General features: G+C 35.8%; 2 protein-coding genes across 9 annotated transcripts in view; one reads left to right on the top strand and one right to left on the bottom strand.

Annotated features, from left to right (window-relative positions):
• Positions 1 to 12,928, top strand: part of LOC139967778 (USP6 N-terminal-like protein) — a 62,006-nt gene extending 49,078 nt beyond the window's left edge. For 5 of the 6 annotated variants that reach the window (XM_071971872.1, XM_071971881.1, XM_071971889.1 and 2 more), the window contains one exon: positions 9,463 to 12,928. In XM_071971872.1, the coding sequence (XP_071827973.1) occupies positions 9,463 to 10,293 (831 nt within the window). In that variant the 3' untranslated portion in view covers positions 10,294 to 12,928. The remainder of the gene's footprint in view (positions 1 to 9,462) is intronic. The other variant, XM_071971898.1, reaches the window with a different exon arrangement.
• Positions 12,929 to 13,535: 607 nt separating this feature from the next.
• The window catches only part of LOC139967809 (phospholipase D1-like), a 56,633-nt gene continuing 52,399 nt past the window's right edge, over positions 13,536 to 17,769 (bottom strand). For all 3 annotated transcript variants that reach the window (XM_071971925.1, XM_071971915.1, XM_071971908.1), the window contains exon 23: positions 13,536 to 17,686. In XM_071971925.1, the coding sequence (XP_071828026.1) occupies positions 17,462 to 17,686 (225 nt within the window). In that variant the 3' untranslated portion in view covers positions 13,536 to 17,461. The remainder of the gene's footprint in view (positions 17,687 to 17,769) is intronic.

Below are 17,769 nucleotides of genomic sequence, written 5' to 3' on the forward strand. Positions count from 1 at the left end.
GATAGTACTAACCATTGTCCCTTAAATATGAGTTTTAATATATGTTTTTACATTGGTTCTGTAATCCCTTTGTTGAGAGTGGCACCTCAGAGATTAATCCATTACTAATTGCACTAGAAACAGCCACTCAGTTGAGAATTTTTTGTTGCCTTTTAAGCCCAAATTGGACTTAATTTAATAATGAAGCATGTATGCTGTAGAAGGAGAAGCTCGAGTGGAAGCAGGAAATTTAAAATAACTATGTTGACTTATGCCATCAGTATTGTTTTAATTTTTGTTATAATTTTCATAAACATTTAAGTAACATAGGTAGTGAATCATCAAGTTTTATTTATCATTGATGGATTTATCATTTGTAACAATCTTGTGGACTAAACCCAAGAACAGCAATAAGTAATACACAATAATTGGCTTCCTTATGATATAATGTAACTTCTAATATAAAAATTCTAACCTAATGTGATTTTCAACTTGACAACACACATTATTTTGGTTTGCTCTTTTCAGTATTTTCAAACTATATTTGACATTTAAAAAGTCTCATAATTTATTTAACAATGTAAGGTCATCTGCTGACAAGTAGTGGTAGTTATATCTCTAGTGGGGAAGGATAACAACAGAAGTTGTGTATTTAAGTTTTGTAAATATAGAGCTTTTGTAGACCACAGCAAAGCATAATAACAATATGTAATGATATCATTATGTTGTTTTCATGATTTACTGCGTCAGTGTTGTACATAATGTATATTCATCCTTATATCAGAACATATATCTACATATATATATCTATGAAGAGGCACACATTACAAGGAATCTCCTGTATATTTTCTTTCCTGCTGGACCTTTTATAAATATACTTTTGAGGACTGAAGTTTTTCTGTTGTATTATATATATATATATATATATATATATATATATATATATATATATATATATATATATATATATATATATATATATATATATATATATATATATTTATTTATATCACAACTATTAAGGAAACCTCTGAGGTAATAAAATGTGCCTCTTAAGGTTGAGTTAATTGTTTGATTTATTACCTGCTCCCTTTGATTGAACATTCTCTCTAGTGAAGGTTTTTGCCAAATATTAACTATGTATATGTGGCATGGTGTTCTGTTTTTATTTGTTTTATCTTAAATTATATTTGCATATACTTGTTCTGGTGCTTTTCATACACATGACAATGTTAGCCTGAAGCAAGTTTTCTTATGTTTTTTGTCATTAAGTTTGACTTTCTCAAATATTTCTATTCAATGGTACTGTTTTGTGATCAATGGCATGGCTACTTCTAGTTACCTGTTTTTACTGTTAATATTCTGTCTGTCTGGTAGCTAGTACCACTGTTGTCACCATTGCTGAACCTTTACACTCTCCCTATCATTTACACCTGTCTGTGTGTATAGATCCTCACTACTCCATACATTTATCTTTTCATTATTTGCACGGTGTGTTGCCTGTTGCACTGCTATCTCATAAACCACTTCAGAAAGGTATCAACAAATACCCAGGGCTGGAACACCTTAGCTCATGTTAATATCAGCAAAATAAATCATGTTTTTAAATCAGTTTGCGATACTTACAGATTGTTTTATGCTGTTGATAAACTTGGTATTAATATTTGGTGCATTTCAGGTTGTGCCATTGATGTGTAGAGGAATGAACCCAGTAATGTAGACTGTACACTTCAGCATAAGTTTTTTTGTAAGAACAGTCAAAGTTTGAAAACATTCACATATTATCAATTCTCTTTTGAGCAATTGGTAGTTTGTTTAGTTAGCCTACTTTGCACACATAATCACATCTCCTATGATATTGAAGATTGTCAGGAGTTTGTGTAGTTAGCCTACTTTGCACACATAATCACATCTCCTATGATATTGAAGATTGTCATGAGTTTGTGTAGTTAGCCTACTTTGCACACGTAATCACATCTATGATATTGAAGATTGTCAGGAGTTTGTGTAGTTAGCCTACTTTGCACACATAATCACATCTCCTATGATATTGAAGATTGTCATGAGTTTGTGTAGTTAGCCTACTTTGCACACGTAATCACATCTATGATATTGAAGATTGTCAGGAGTTTGTGTAGTTAGCCTACTTGGCACACATAATCACATCTCCTATGATATTGAAGATTGTCATGAGTTTGTGTAGTTAGCCTACTTTGCACACGTAATCACATCTATGATATTGAAGATTGTCAGGAGTTTGTGTAGTTAGCCTACTTTGCACACATAATCACATCTCCTATGATATTGAAGGTTGTCAGGAGTTTGTGTAGTTAGCCTACTTTGCACACATAATCACATCTCCTATGATATTGAAGATTGTCATGAGTTTGTGTAGTTAGCCTACTTTGCACACGTAATCACATCTATGATATTGAAGATTGTCAGGAGTTTGTGTAGTTAGCCTACTTTGCACACATAATCACATCTCCTATGATATTGAAGATTGTCAGGAGTTTGTGTAGTTAGCCTACTTTGCACACATAATCACATCTCCTATGATATTGAAGATTGTCATGAGTTTGTGTAGTTAGCCTACTTTGCACACGTAATCACATCTATGATATTGAAGATTGTCAGGAGTTTGTGTAGTTAGCCTACTTTGCACACATAATCACATCTCCTATGATATTGAAGATTGTCAGGAGTTTGTGTAGTTAGCCTACTTTGCACACGTAATCACATCTCCTATGATATTGAAGATTGTCAGGAGTTTGTGTAGTTAGCCTACTTTGCACACGTAATCACATCTATGATATTGAAGATTGTCAGGAGTTTGTGTAGTTAGCCTACTTTACACACATAATCACATCTCCTATGATATTGAAGATTGTCAGGAGTTTGTGCAGTTAGCCTACTTTGCACGCATAATCACATCTCCTATGATATTGAAGATTGTCAGGAGTTTGTGTAGTTAGCCTACTTTACACACATAATCACATCTCCTATGATATTGAAGATTGTCAGGAGTTTGTGTAGTTAGCCTACTTTGCACACATAATCACATCTCCTATGATATTGAAGATTGTCAGGAGTTTGTGTAGTTAGCCTACTTTACACACATAATCACATCTCCTATGATATTGAAGATTGTCAGGAGTTTGTGTAGTTAGCCTACTTTGCACACATAATCACATCTCCTATGATATTGAAGATTGTCAGGAGTTTGTGCAGTTAGCCTACTTTGCACACATAATCACATCTCCTATGATATTGAAGATTGTCAGGAGTTTGTGTAGTTTGCCTACTTTGCACACATAATCACATCTCCTATGATATTGAAGATTGTCAGGAGTTTGTGTAGTTTGCCTACTTTGCACACATAATCACATCTCCTATGATATTGAAGATTGTCAGGAGTTTGTGTAGTTAGCCTACTTTGCACACATAATCACATCTCCTATGATATTGAAGATTGTCAGGAGTTTGTGCAGTTAGCCTACTTTGCACACATAATCACATCTCCTATGATATTGAAGATTGTCAGGAGTTTGTGTAGTTTGCCTACTTTGCACACATAATCACATCTCCTATGATATTGAAGATTGTCAGGAGTTTGTGTAGTTAGCCTACTTTGCACACATAATCACATCTCCTATGATATTGAAGATTGTCAGGAGTTTGTGTAGTTAGCCTACTTTGCATGCATAATCACATCTCCTATGATATTGAAGATTGTCAGGAGTTTGTGTAGTTAGCCTACTTTGCACACATAATCACATCTCCTATGATATTGAAGATTGTCAGGAGTTTGTGTAGTTAGCCTACTTTGCACACATAATCACATCTCCTATGATATTGAAGATTGTCAGGAGTTTGTGTAGTTAGCCTACATAATCACATCTCCTATGATATTGAAGATTGTCAGGAGTTTGTGCAGTTAGCCTACTTGGCACACATAATCACATCTCCTATGATATTGAAGATTGTCAGGAGTTTGTGCAGTTAGCCTACTTTACACACATAATCACATCTCCTATGATATTGAAGATTGTCAGGAGTTTGTGTAGTTAGCCTACTTTGCACACGTAATCACATCTATGATATTGAAGATTGTCAGGAGTTTGTGTAGTTAGCCTACTTTACACACATAATCACATCTCCTATGATATTGAAGATTGTCAGGAGTTTGTGCAGTTAGCCTACTTTGCACACGTAATCACATCTATGATATTGAAGATTGTCAGGAGTTTGTGTAGTTAGCCTACTTTACACACATAATCACATCTCCTATGATATTGAAGATTGTCAGGAGTTTGTGTAGTTAGCCTACTTTGCACACATAATCACATCTCCTATGATATTGAAGATTGTCAGGAGTTTGTGTAGTTAGCCTACTTTACACACATAATCACATCTCCTATGATATTGAAGATTGTCAGGAGTTTGTGTAGTTAGCCTACTTGGCACACATAATCACATCTCCTATGATATTGAAGATTGTCAGGAGTTTGTGTAGTTAGCCTACTTTGCACACATAATCACATCTCCTATGATATTGAAGATTGTCAGGAGTTTGTGTAGTTAGCCTACATAATCACATCTCCTATGATATTGAAGATTGTCAGGAGTTTGTGTAGTTAGCCTACTTTACACACATAATCACATCTCCTATGATATTGAAGATTGTCAGGAGTTTGTGTAGTTAGCCTACTTTGCACACATAATCACATCTCCTATGATATTGAAGATTGTCAGGAGTTTGTGTAGTTAGCCTACATAATCACATCTCCTATGATATTGAAGATTGTCAGGAGTTTGTGTAGTTAGCCTACTTTACACACATAATCACATCTCCTATGATATTGAAGATTGTCAGGAGTTTGTGCAGTTAGCCTACTTTACACACATAATCACATCTCCTATGATATTGAAGATTGTCAGGAGTTTGTGTAGTTAGCCTACTTTGCACACGTAATCACATCTATGATATTGAAGATTGTCAGGAGTTTGTGTAGTTAGCCTACTTTACACACATAATCACATCTCCTATGATATTGAAGATTGTCAGGAGTTTGTTTAGTTAGCCTACTTTACACACATAATCACATCTCCTATGATATTGAAGATTGTCAGGAGTTTGTGTAGTTAGCCTACTTTGCACACGTAATCACATCTATGATATTGAAGATTGTCAGGAGTTTGTGTAGTTAGCCTACTTTGCACACATAATCACATCTCCTATGATATTGAAGATTGTCAGGAGTTTGTGTAGTTTGCCTACTTTACACACATAATCACATCTCCTATGATATTGAAGATTGTCAGGAGTTTGTGTAGTTAGCCTACTTGGCACACATAATCACATCTCCTATGATATTGAAGATTGTCAGGAGTTTGTTTAGTTAGCCTACTTTACACACATAATCACATCTCCTATGATATTGAAGATTGTCAGGAGTTTGTGTAGTTTGCCTACTTTGCACACATAATCACATCTCCTATGATATTGAAGATTGTCAGGAGTTTGTGTAGTTAGCCTACTTTGCACACATAATCACATCTCCTATGATATTGAAGATTGTCAGGAGTTTGTGTAGTTAGCCTACTTTGCACACATAATCACATCTCCTATGATATTGAAGATTGTCAGGAGTTTGTGTAGTTAGCCTACTTTGCACACATAATCACATCTCCTATGATATTGAAGATTGTCAGGAGTTTGTGTAGTTAGCCTACTTTGCACACGTAATCACATCTATGATATTGAAGATTGTCAGGAGTTTGTGTAGTTAGCCTACTTTACACACATAATCACATCTCCTATGATATTGAAGATTGTCAGGAGTTTGTGTAGTTTGCCTACTTTGCACACATAATCACATCTCCTATGATATTGAAGATTGTCAGGAGTTTGTGTAGTTAGCCTACTTTGCACACGTAATCACATCTCCTATGATATTGAAGATTGTCAGGAGTTTGTGTAGTTTGCCTACTTTGCACACGTAATCACATCTATGATATTGAAGATTGTCAGGAGTTTGTGTAGTTAGCCTACTTTGCACACATAATCACATCTCCTATGATATTGAAGATTGTCAGGAGTTTGTGCAGTTAGCCTACTTTGCACACATAATCACATCTCCTATGATATTGAAGATTGTCAGGAGTTTGTGTAGTTTGCCTACTTTGCACACATAATCACATCTATGATATTGAAGATTGTCAGGAGTTTGTGTAGTTAGCCTACTTTACACACATAATCACATCTCCTATGATATTGAAGATTGTCAGGAGTTTGTGTAGTTAGCCTACTTTGCACACGTAATCACATCTATGATATTGAAGATTGTCAGGAGTTTGTGTAGTTAGCCTACTTTGCACACGTAATCACATCTATGATATTGAAGATTGTCAGGAGTTTGTGTAGTTAGCCTACTTTGCACACATAATCACATCTCCTATGATATTGAAGATTGTCAGGAGTTTGAGCAACAATTCCAAAAAGCCAGCATATTCACCGTAGAAATTGGAAGGGTAACTGGAAGAAGCCATGTCAATTAAGATGCTGGTTCTGCATTGTCAAAAATATGTAAACTTTTAATTATGTGTGTAATAATATCTTGTCTAGTACTTTAGTTATCTGTATCATCATTATGTTTGCAAGATATGGCAATAAATGTGAAACTGAAAATGTTAAATAATTGTATGTTTTAGTGTCAACTTTGGCTCTTTTGTGCCTCTGTTAGCTGCCTGATGAAGATGAAACCATATCACTATCACAATAGGAATATGCAGTGTAATATCATATCAGGTTGTTAGCAGTAGTATTGGGGACCTTGCATGAGGATGTTATAGGAATAAAGTATTTTAACTATTGATCTTGAAAATTGACATAGTTACACTAAAAGTCATGCTTATCAAGACATGTAATGTTAATCTTGGTCATCTCCCTCCGTGGGCTGGTGAGTGGTGTTTGTCATTGACTGGCATTGATCATGTCCATCCACCTACAACTGTTCTGATGGTGGTGAGTGGTGTTTGTCATTGATCATGTCCGTCCACCTACAACTGTTCTGATGGTGGTGAGTGGTGTTTGTCATTGATCATGTCCATCCACCTATAACTGTTCTGATGGTGGTGGGTGGTGTTTGTCATTGATCATGTCCGTCCACCTACAACTGTTCTGATGGTGGTGGGTGGTGTTTGTCATTGATCATGTCCGTCCACCTACAACTGTTCTGATGGTGGTGGGTGGTGTTTGTCATTGATCATGTCCATCCACCTATAACTGTTCTGATGGTGGTGGGTGGTGTTTGTCATTGATCATGTCCGTCCACCTACAACTGTTCTGATGGTGGTGAGTGGTGTTTGTCATTGATCATGTCCATCCACCTATAACTGTTCTGATGGTGGTGAGTGGTGTTTGTCATGGATCATGTCCATCCACCTATAACTGTTCTGATGGTGGTGGGTGGTGTTTGTCATTGATCATGTCCATCCACCTATAACTGTTCTGCTGGTGGTGAGTGGTGTTTGTCATTGATCATGTCCATCCACCTATAATTGTTCTGATGGTGGTGAGTGGTGTTTGTTATTGATCATGTCCATCCACCTACAACTGTTCTGATGGTGGTGAGTGGTGTTTGTCATTTAACTGGCACCTGCATATTCTTCTTACCTTTTCCCTGCTTCCCAGTTCAGTTTGGACCTTCCTTTATTTATTTCTCTTCCTCCCTTTCATTTTGGATAGGTTTTCTTTTATATTTAAATTTATTTGCATGTCTGTCAAAAGTCTATTTTTGTGATATGCACATGTTGTATAGTATAAATTGAATTGCACATTCATTCAGCATTAATAAACACAGAATAACAAGCACATTCATTAATATTCCAGTTTCCATATTTCTTTGTGTGTAGATTAGTATAGCATATCTGTACAATGAATTCTACATAAAATTTTATGTAAAGTGACAGTCTATGCATATTCATTGCTCAAATGTTGATTATTTGCATTCAGAAACAATGTAATGTTGTATTCTGCTTATAAATACTTAAATGTTAATTATTTGCAATCAGAAATTATGTAATGTTGTATTCTGCTTATAAAATGAGTTAGATGTGAAACAAAACTGTACATCAACCAAGTGTTTGCCAGAAGTACACAGGATGTTCAATATTATGAATGCAGTATTCAAGAAAAAAGAAAATACTATAAAAGTAGGTAGTTTGGTGGTGGGGGGGGAGGGAGGGGGAAGGAGGGGGAAGGGACCACATCTTAACTTCATTTGAGCCTTTATTCCATGTAAGGAATCTACTGAGTAATCTTATTGTGGTCTTATGATCTAATATCTAACAGTAAAAGTGACTGGATCATTACTAAAATGGAATGTTAACTCATGTTTTAGCTGCAAAGGCACATTCACTTTGCCAAAAGCAGTCAGATTAGAACATAGTCAGATATGCATATTCATTGTTGATGATAGAACCAGCTAACACTTATAATTTTAAGCACATTGAGAGTTACAGGATGAAGCACCACCATCTATGCTTTATAACTGCAATACCAAATGTCTCAGATAAAGGTACACATTTTATCCACAGTATGTATTCATTACATAACCAGTGACCTAACTCACACAAAAGTAAGAAAACTTGTGAAATTGAAGCAGTAAAACAATATGACAGAGTGTTTCTTTAGTTCAAACACAAATGGTGATTTTGATGATTATGGCTTGTTTACTTGTGAGGTAAAATTGTACAGCATTACTTAGATGACCTACCAAACAATTAACTACCTCCCAAAACATTCAAGTGCCTGTTGTCAGGATACTATGTGAACAATTTCATGGTGTAAACTTTGAAATGTTGCTGTGATGTGATTAATAACAAGTTTTTCACATCACTTTGAGATGAATTGTTCATCTTATTTGTAGAAGTCTGAATTATCCTCAAAGTAACCTTGATAAAGACTTGCTTTACTGCTTGTAAATAATTTACTAATCCATTAGGACACTTATACATCCAGTATACTGACACTCCACATCTGGTGTAGCAACAGTTTTAAGAAGAATCTTTGAAGATCCTCTCCATTAATTATATTGGATAATGATGGGCTCGCTGATGCCTTAATTCAGTATTACTGATGAGCAAATTCATTTCATTTATAAGTGCTTGCTAAATTCATTTGCATATAAAGTCCACCAGCATGAAATGCATGATAAATCATAATGTGCATGCTAAATACACGTCATTGTAAGAGCCATTTTGTTGTTGTATATGTGACAAATGAAGCTAGGCTTGTGCATTTACTTGAAATAATTGTACATGCTTACTAATATTCAAAGCTGACATACACAAGGCACATATGATTTAATGCTAGCAGTGATCTTCATTGCACATAACTGCTAATTTTTTCGTTTGGGGAGCATTCAATTTGATTTTTTTATTTCCACTCTCCTTTGCTTTTCCTTTTAAAATAATTAGAGTTCTTCACCACCCAATACACCATCCAGCACCAATGACTCATCAACCTACAGCACCTCGCAACACACGTCACCAGAAAAGCGTAGGCCAGAGGAGTCATATTACAGCAGTGTTACCACCTTTGACAGCGAATCAACTCACGGGAATAACATTTATCGTTTTACCTCGCCTAGCAGTACAGTGGAGAGGACACACCCACACTCTGATATTGAGGAAAGCGACCAGGAAATCAGTAAACTAACAAGCGAAAAGCGACCTCTAAGATCAGATTTGAATTCACCAATAGGGGACAGGCCTCTCAGCTTACCGCCCTCTAGTCCCACCCCCACAGATGTCAGTGAGAGACGAGCGTCTCTATACGATAATGTTGATGTCTATTATAATGATCACTATGAACAGAGTATGGAAGAATCATTAGAGTTAATGGCCACCCCTACTCCTGAGAGCATGTTGCGATTCTATGGCGCTGATGAGCCTGTACTGGAGTCATCATACGATACCTATGCACAAAAACAAGAGGATAATGTTGAGTCGGGAGATATTGCATTTGCCTTCAAGCCAACAACTTCCTCAGATTCTAGTAAGACTTTAACCCCCACCAACAATATCACTGATATGGATGTGTTTGGTAACATTCAGTACTTTGATGGTGATGTATCACCTTACCAGGTTAGAAGGTCTATTGAAATCAACCCACAGCAGGAAAGTCTAGCAATACATCCTCAAGGGGCTTCCCCTATTCGACAGCCTGATCAAGCGAAGAGGCCAACGATTGGTAGTCCACAGCACAATGGGATGCAGTATGTGACCTCACAGATGACATATGTATAGTTGAGGTCAACTAAGGTCACATTTTTGTACATATCATGATAATCATGTTGTATTTTACATTCTTATAAGCTAGTGACCTTTACTTTTGGAATTCAGGAACACTAAGGTCATATGGTTATGTGAACTCATCTTAATACTAAGAAACATTTTCTGGAGCAGGTTTTTCTCTACAGCTGCTGTCAAATCGGATTCAAATCTTTCTGATATTATCATAGAATTTCAATAATACTTATAGGTCAATAAACTTTCAAATTTTGTGTTTTTATTTGGAAAATATGAGTTATTTTATGCTGAGTGACATTGTCATGGAGTATGCTTTCCAGAAAAAGTTGTTTTAATGGTAATATTTTTTATGCTAGTTTATTTCTTGAATACACAGATCACCTTAAATTTTTAAGTGTACCAAAGTTATAAGGTCAGTACTGTTTATTTTCATTGTGTTCTCTAGACAGAATGATCAACTATTTTAGTAGGTACCGTTGGAATATTTGCTTATCTTCACATTTGTTATGTAAATTAAACATTCTAATAACAATGAACAAATTGATGCCTATTATTTGCACTGAAATCTGTTTTTGTCACCTACAGGTAGCAATGTGAATCGACTTATTTCATCATCTTGTAAGAGAATAGGCAGAAAGAGGAAGGTAGAGGAAAGTCAAAGATAGCTGTGTTAGCTCAGTCTGCATAATGCTGTATTAACATTTGTGTTTGAAATTATGGCTCAATTATTAATCCAGGACAATTATTCATTTTGCATTTCTCTGTAGTTGCATTTTCTTTGTGGATGAGTGATAATGTTAGTGGAGGTTTCCTGAATGTGCTTATGTGATTGCAGGCTGTCCATCTATACTGGAGATGTATTTAACAGGTTTGTAGCTTTGGCAAGTGATACAAATGACAGTTGTAAGCTGCAGTACCTTGGATGAGGATGCTTCTTTAGCATTACTAGTGCAGATATAATCTATGATGACTGGAATAAATCCAGAAACAAGCTAGTGTGCTTATAACTCCAAGGTACTTCCTGCTATTGATCACAAGAGCAATGATCTTTCTGCATCTCAGATAATGCCAGATCATATATCTGATTGGCAAGAGTCTATTACTTCATAATCAGTGACTTTACATTAGGTAGTAGTAATACTCTTGCTGGTTGTTTCATCAAGAAATAGATAAAATGGAAGGAGAAATATAACAAATTTGTTTATCTTCCTGAATATAAATTAGATTGTTAATCTGACAGCAAGTCTTGATCAGGTAAGTGGAATTTCTAAAACATCAAGCTAGCATTTTCCACAATCTAGTCACCCATTCAAATGCTTAATTTATCAACTACTAACAAAGTGGGAATTTGAAGTGCAGATGAATTGCATTTTTGTTGATTTTTTTTTCATATTAGTACATCATAAATTCTTTACAATAGTTATAAAAGTCACATTAAGTACTTGTAATTGTTACATGCAGCTTTAATTAATTTTGTTGATCATTAAGTTCTTACAGAGTACTATGAATTTGTAACTTCCATTGAAAAGCAGGTTGGAATAAAGTAATGGATATTTACGATAGGTTATTTAGTTTTCAGAATGGAATTGATTGAAAGTGGCTGGTTCTTATAATGCAATGTTTTATCCACAAACTATTGATTTGGAAATGAAACGTTTAACATCAGGTCTCTCAGTTTAGTCTTGAAGTTACAAGGCTGGTTAAAGTGATTGGCAGAGTGATCAGCTGATTCCGATATTTTGTTGTGACAATAGGTACATTAGTGATATAAGGATGGTGGACCATTGTTAGAGATGAAAGGTGAGACAGCTACTTTGACATGAATGGTCTTGCAAAATGGTGTCAGAGGTGGGATCAATTTTATGTGTTAATCTGTTTTTTTGGTCTCTTTGGGTTATAATTTTGCACATTTATAAATAAAGCTATTCTCAATTATTGCATGGTATATATTCAAGTTATAATGCTTCAATATTTTCCCCGGTGTGAACACTTTGTACATTTTTGTTTTGTAAATGGGTGTATCATGTACATGTGTATAGATTGTCCTTGTCGACTGGACCATCATGTATATTTAACATTGTAAGTACAAACCATTTTTCATGTATAACTTATACTCAATGATTTCACAGAGCATCTAACCAAACATTTGCTGATAACAGTGTCAGCCATTTCTTTGGAATTTAAATTAAAATTGGTCACGATGTCTAGAATTTTGTTCAATTTTTACTATAATATTTTTGCCTGTAATTTAAAGGCTTCACTTTAAATTGCTTATTTCTCAGTGTACAACACTTGATAAGTTTTGAAATTGTTTAATGTTTAACCAAGAAATTGCTGCTGCATTGTGTCATGCCATGAAAAAGTGATTTATTTATCAATATTAATACGTTTTGGCTTCAGTACTGATGGTGAAGTAAAAAGTTATGGAGAATTCTGTACACAGCATCAGTCTGTCAGCTAAGTATTGATGCTATCCACACACATACTTTACATATGAGTTTGTTGGCTTTCTGGGCCTCATGTTTAAATGGCGATGTATTTTGGTTAGATGTTCGGTGTAGATCATTGGACTTTTTGTGATATAAGTAAAGTGTATATTATTGGTAATATAATAACAAATGGTTGAAAGTGATTTGTGTTGCTGGTTTGTTCTCTTGGTGTTCTCAAAGAAAGAATTCTGCATTGGGATGAAATGAAATGTTCCCTGATCATTTGGGAGGGGGGGGGGGGTCATGCACATCATTCAGTTCCCTGTTCATTGGGGAGGGTGCTTCATCCATAGCATCCCGTTCCCTGATTATTGGGGAGGGGGGGGTCATGCACATCATTCAGTTCCCTGTTAATTGGGGAGGGTGCTTCATGCATAGCATTCCGTTCCCTGATCATTAGAAGGGGTTAATTGATACAGCGTGTGTTGCTTACATAAAATGGACCGACTTTCTCTGATTGTCTCCACTTCTCACAGTAAGTCGAAGGCCACATTGAAAATGTACGAAGAGGAATCACAATCTCTAGTGATGTGCTCGACAGGAAAATATCACTGAACTTTAATTGATTCCCAGACAATACCATACTGTAGCAAGAAACAAGACCAAATACCATCCAATCAACCAATCTTAATCTCTTAGTAACTATGTTTGAAGATACCAATCCTCTGCATGCCGGTTTACATCTACGGTACACTATGACACAAATGTGATCACTTTCAACAATTAAAAAGAAAATGCATAGAAAAGAAATTGAGAAAGATGCTTTCTGTAACTTTTTCTATATTTGTAAAAAATTATATATGTATATGAAATATTTTACTTAGTCACAGTTATGTCACCCTTTTCTTGTGTCATAAAAAATCTGCTGTTCAAAAATATTGATACATCAAAACAAAACTGATCAATCTCTGAATAACATTTGTAATTGAACAAAATACTTTCTGTAGTGACTAAATTAGCTTCCCTGTTAATAACTTATTAAAAGTAGGACATGTGTCAACATTAATCATGTTCATATCTCATACTCAATAAATGAATTGAGTGAAACCTTGAGAATATATATATAATACGGTGATGATTGACAAATAAGAGGTCCTCCAAATGTTCCTTACACAGGTGATAAGCACACTTCCACATTTTGAAATTACATGTTACACATCAAACCAAACCTTATGGAAAAGTACAAGCAGCAAATGCTTGGAAAATTGCATACTTGCAGAGAAGTGTAAACAAATTATTCCTGGAAGTTGTCTCTGGCATTGCTCTTAATTAAGGTGACCAGACGTCCCCGATTTTCAGGGACAGTCCCCGATTACAGTGTGCTGTCCCCGATGAACAAGCGTCCCCGAAAATGTTCCCGATTCGTCAAAATGTCCAGGAATTTCGAAAATATCCCACATTATTAGTAAAATATTTGTAAAAACAAAATTTAGTCAAGTGTGCAGTCGCAGAACGGAACTAACCAGTATTTCAGGTGGGCCAGTGTAAAGTGGAATATGCTAGATTGTCCTAGCACTCTTTCGTAAAGTAAGTAAATTTCATCTAAGAAAAAACTACATTTTTGAAAATAAAATTGATTTAAAAATTGCTTCTAAGTATCACCATTTTACATCTAAGCACCTTAGGCACTTGAAAATTTTCATCCCCTCCCCTTACACCCCTCCCCCACATCAGTCACGCAATAAATGTCCCTGGTTCCAGTCAGGCAAATATGGTCACCTTACTCTAAATATGGCAGTTCAACTACTAGAGGCGGCAAGCGAAATAGCTACTTGAGAAACTGACCACTCATCAGGGTAGCAATGACTTCTTTCATCGCAAGGATATTACTTTGCACAAGATAATAATAACTTTTGCATTCATGGGGCATGTGTGTGCGATTGTGACGCCCAGCTTGTAAACATGATATCTGAAGAAGGGAAGGTCGGACCAACTTCATTTTGGTGTGTGGAAGTACCACATTGAGCACAAGAAGCCTACTGTTTTTGGTGGAGGTCAAAGGTTGCTTGGGGTCATCAGAGGTCAAATTGTGAAAACCTTGTAAACATGATATCTCAATATTGGAAGCTTTGGCAGATCTCCTACTTGTTATGAAGGTTTATAACATTGATTAAAAGAAGCCTTCTGTTTTTGGTGGAGGTCGAAGGTAACTTGAAGTCAACAAATGCCAAACATTTACTTCACTCCTCTCTTACCTGTGTCTCTACACTAACACACATTCCTAAACATAATAAGTAAAGCTTGGACAGATCACATATTTGGTACGTGATTGTACCACATTGAGTACAAGAAGCCTAAAGTTATGGGCAGAGGTCAATGATCGTTTGAGTTCACCAGAGGTCAAATTGTTAAAACCATGTTTTACACAATACTCCAACAAGGACAGATGTAATATTTAGTATGATGATGTATCTATCACATTTAGTACAAGAAGCCTGTGGTTGAGGTCAATGGCTTGTGTCGTTGTGAATTTATTATTTGTCACATACTGCTTTTCACTGTATCAAGTATGTTGTACACCCTCACTATACATTACGTCAGATTCATGAAGAAATTGCATGTTACATCATCGAAAACCACAATGCAATTTTGCATTCTGGTTCTTCCAACAAGGTTTCTACGAATTCACAATTCAGCCGCCAAGCTAGGGCAAAACTTACACAGGAAACAGAGAAACTATACCTTCACATTGAGTACATTAATAAATATTTAAGTAAAGACATTTGACTAGTCTACGGGAAATTATTGATGCATATCATATTGTGTGTGCGAGAGATTTCTTAAAGTGCCATACAAATGCACAAGTATAAAATATGTTTGCAATAATTGAAACCTCCAGAAAGCTATACTTTTCAAAATGTAATAATAAGCTGGTAACATCTGCTGCATGAGATTAAGCTATTTTTAAGCCTATTTTGCTTAAAAAAGTGAGGTAAAAATTTCCTACCATACCTGGTAACCTTTACTGCAAAGAGGGAATAGAATACTCAGATGAACAACAGAAAACAGAGTTGGAAATAAGAAATAAAAGAGCCTCATAAATTAATTGTTTGACTAGGATGGGATTTGAGCCAGTGCTCACAGAAATAAGGGATATAAAAAAATGAAGTATTTGCACTGTAGTATTACAGAAACACTTATAGTGTTAGATCACACTCAATAACTAGAAAGGTTTTTATACAATTAACAATGCATACTGTAACACTATATACAAAGGGCTAATAACCAGGAAGACATTTTGCAAATGATGACAAACTCTGCTCCTCAGATTTGAAACTGAATGCCTTATCTGCGCAGTTCATGAACAAAAGTTTCCAATACTGAAGGAAAAGTACACAATGTTTGAATTTTCTGACCTGCGTTTGCATTTGAAAATATTAAAGGTGTTGATGAAATCCTTTTAAATGAAACATTTCTTGCTAATTAACAATTGTAATCTTATTTGAAGGTTTGATAAACCATTGGAAATTGCGAACATATACAAAGAGCTACTAGCAAATCTGTAAAAAAAATTGTTTCTGTTAATAAGTGTATGTGTATATATTTAACCAAAATCTATATATATACATAACTGTGTAAATTCCTAAGTTTGGTCACTGACAACTTTATGTGATTGAGTATTTCCTTTGCACTTTCTCTTATCACCTTATTAGCTGACCAACATCATTAGCCACTGAACAATTTTGACCTTTGACCTATTATCCCTGTACACCAACTTTCATTCAGATCAGATTAAATTCCAAGGAGGAGCACATTAAATGATTTCATGTATGGACCCCAAATGACCTTTGAATATTGGGTAAACATTAATGCAGCCCCTGACACAAATGTTCTCCATCCAACTGATAGAGAGATGGAAGGACAGACAGACATGTAATAGTGCAGGCAGATAGAGAGATGATTGATTTTGACAAACATAGAGGGACAGATGGATGTATACACAGATTATGGTGGCATTAGTTCCATTGGTTTCAAACAGCCACCTGTGCTTGAATGCCAAAATGTTAAAAACAGATATAACTACTTTCTGTGGCAGTTTTGTGACTTGTGTTGTTCTATTTCTGGCCTTTATCAGGTTAAATAACCTGAATAGTTTGAAAAGCCTAGTCTCTTTCAGGCACTAACTATAACCTCCTTTATAATAAAAAATTGTTCCATTAATTCTAGTACATGTTACCCTCAATAAATTTGAAAGACCCTGGAAAATATTTACAGTTTTTAAATTAAGACAAAATTGAAGGCACACCAAAGACATAAGAGCAAGTTCAGGTCAGGCATATATTTCAGGTCCAGCATATAGTCCAGGCCAGGCACACGGTCCAGGCCGGGCACACGGTCCAGGCCGGGCACACGGTCCAGGCCGGGCACACGGTCCAGGCCGGGCACACGGTCCAGGCCGGGCACACAGTTCAAGCCGGGCACACAGTTCAGGCCGGGCATGTAGTTCAGGCCGGTCATGTAGTTCATATAAAATGGCTTTACTTACTACAAATACTACATACTGTACCCTCTGAGCTGAATAAGAAGAGTTCTTTGTTGAAATTGCAGAAACCAGCAAGGGATGTATTTCTGTGGTCACTTAGTCCATAGCTTGGTGAGAGTAATGTGTAGTACTGTGTGGCCCTAAGATTCTTCAGATGAAACATTAAATGTACCAGGAACCCTGTGATATTCCATCACGTCCATAGCTTGGTGGGAGCTATCCCTTCTTGTGTAGTAATGCTTGGTTCTAAGGATTCTTCTGATAAGAACTTTAAAGGTGTGTAGACCAATAAACCTCTAATATTCTTCAGAATCTTGAGAGCTTGTTTCTTGTTAGTTGAGGCTAGAGTAGGAACCTCCCTGTACTCTTTCAGCTGCTGGAATGTTCGGGTGGAATTTGTAGGAGCACAACGAAAGACCTAACAAACACAAAGATAGAAAAAAGCAATTTACAGAAACTTTTCAGGCTGAAAAAAAAATCCTTTGAAACTAAAGAGTAAGA

The sequence above is a fragment of the Apostichopus japonicus genome, chromosome 1 (genome assembly GCF_037975245.1).
Source record: "Apostichopus japonicus isolate 1M-3 chromosome 1, ASM3797524v1, whole genome shotgun sequence".
NCBI lineage: Eukaryota > Metazoa > Echinodermata > Holothuroidea > Aspidochirotida > Stichopodidae > Apostichopus > Apostichopus japonicus.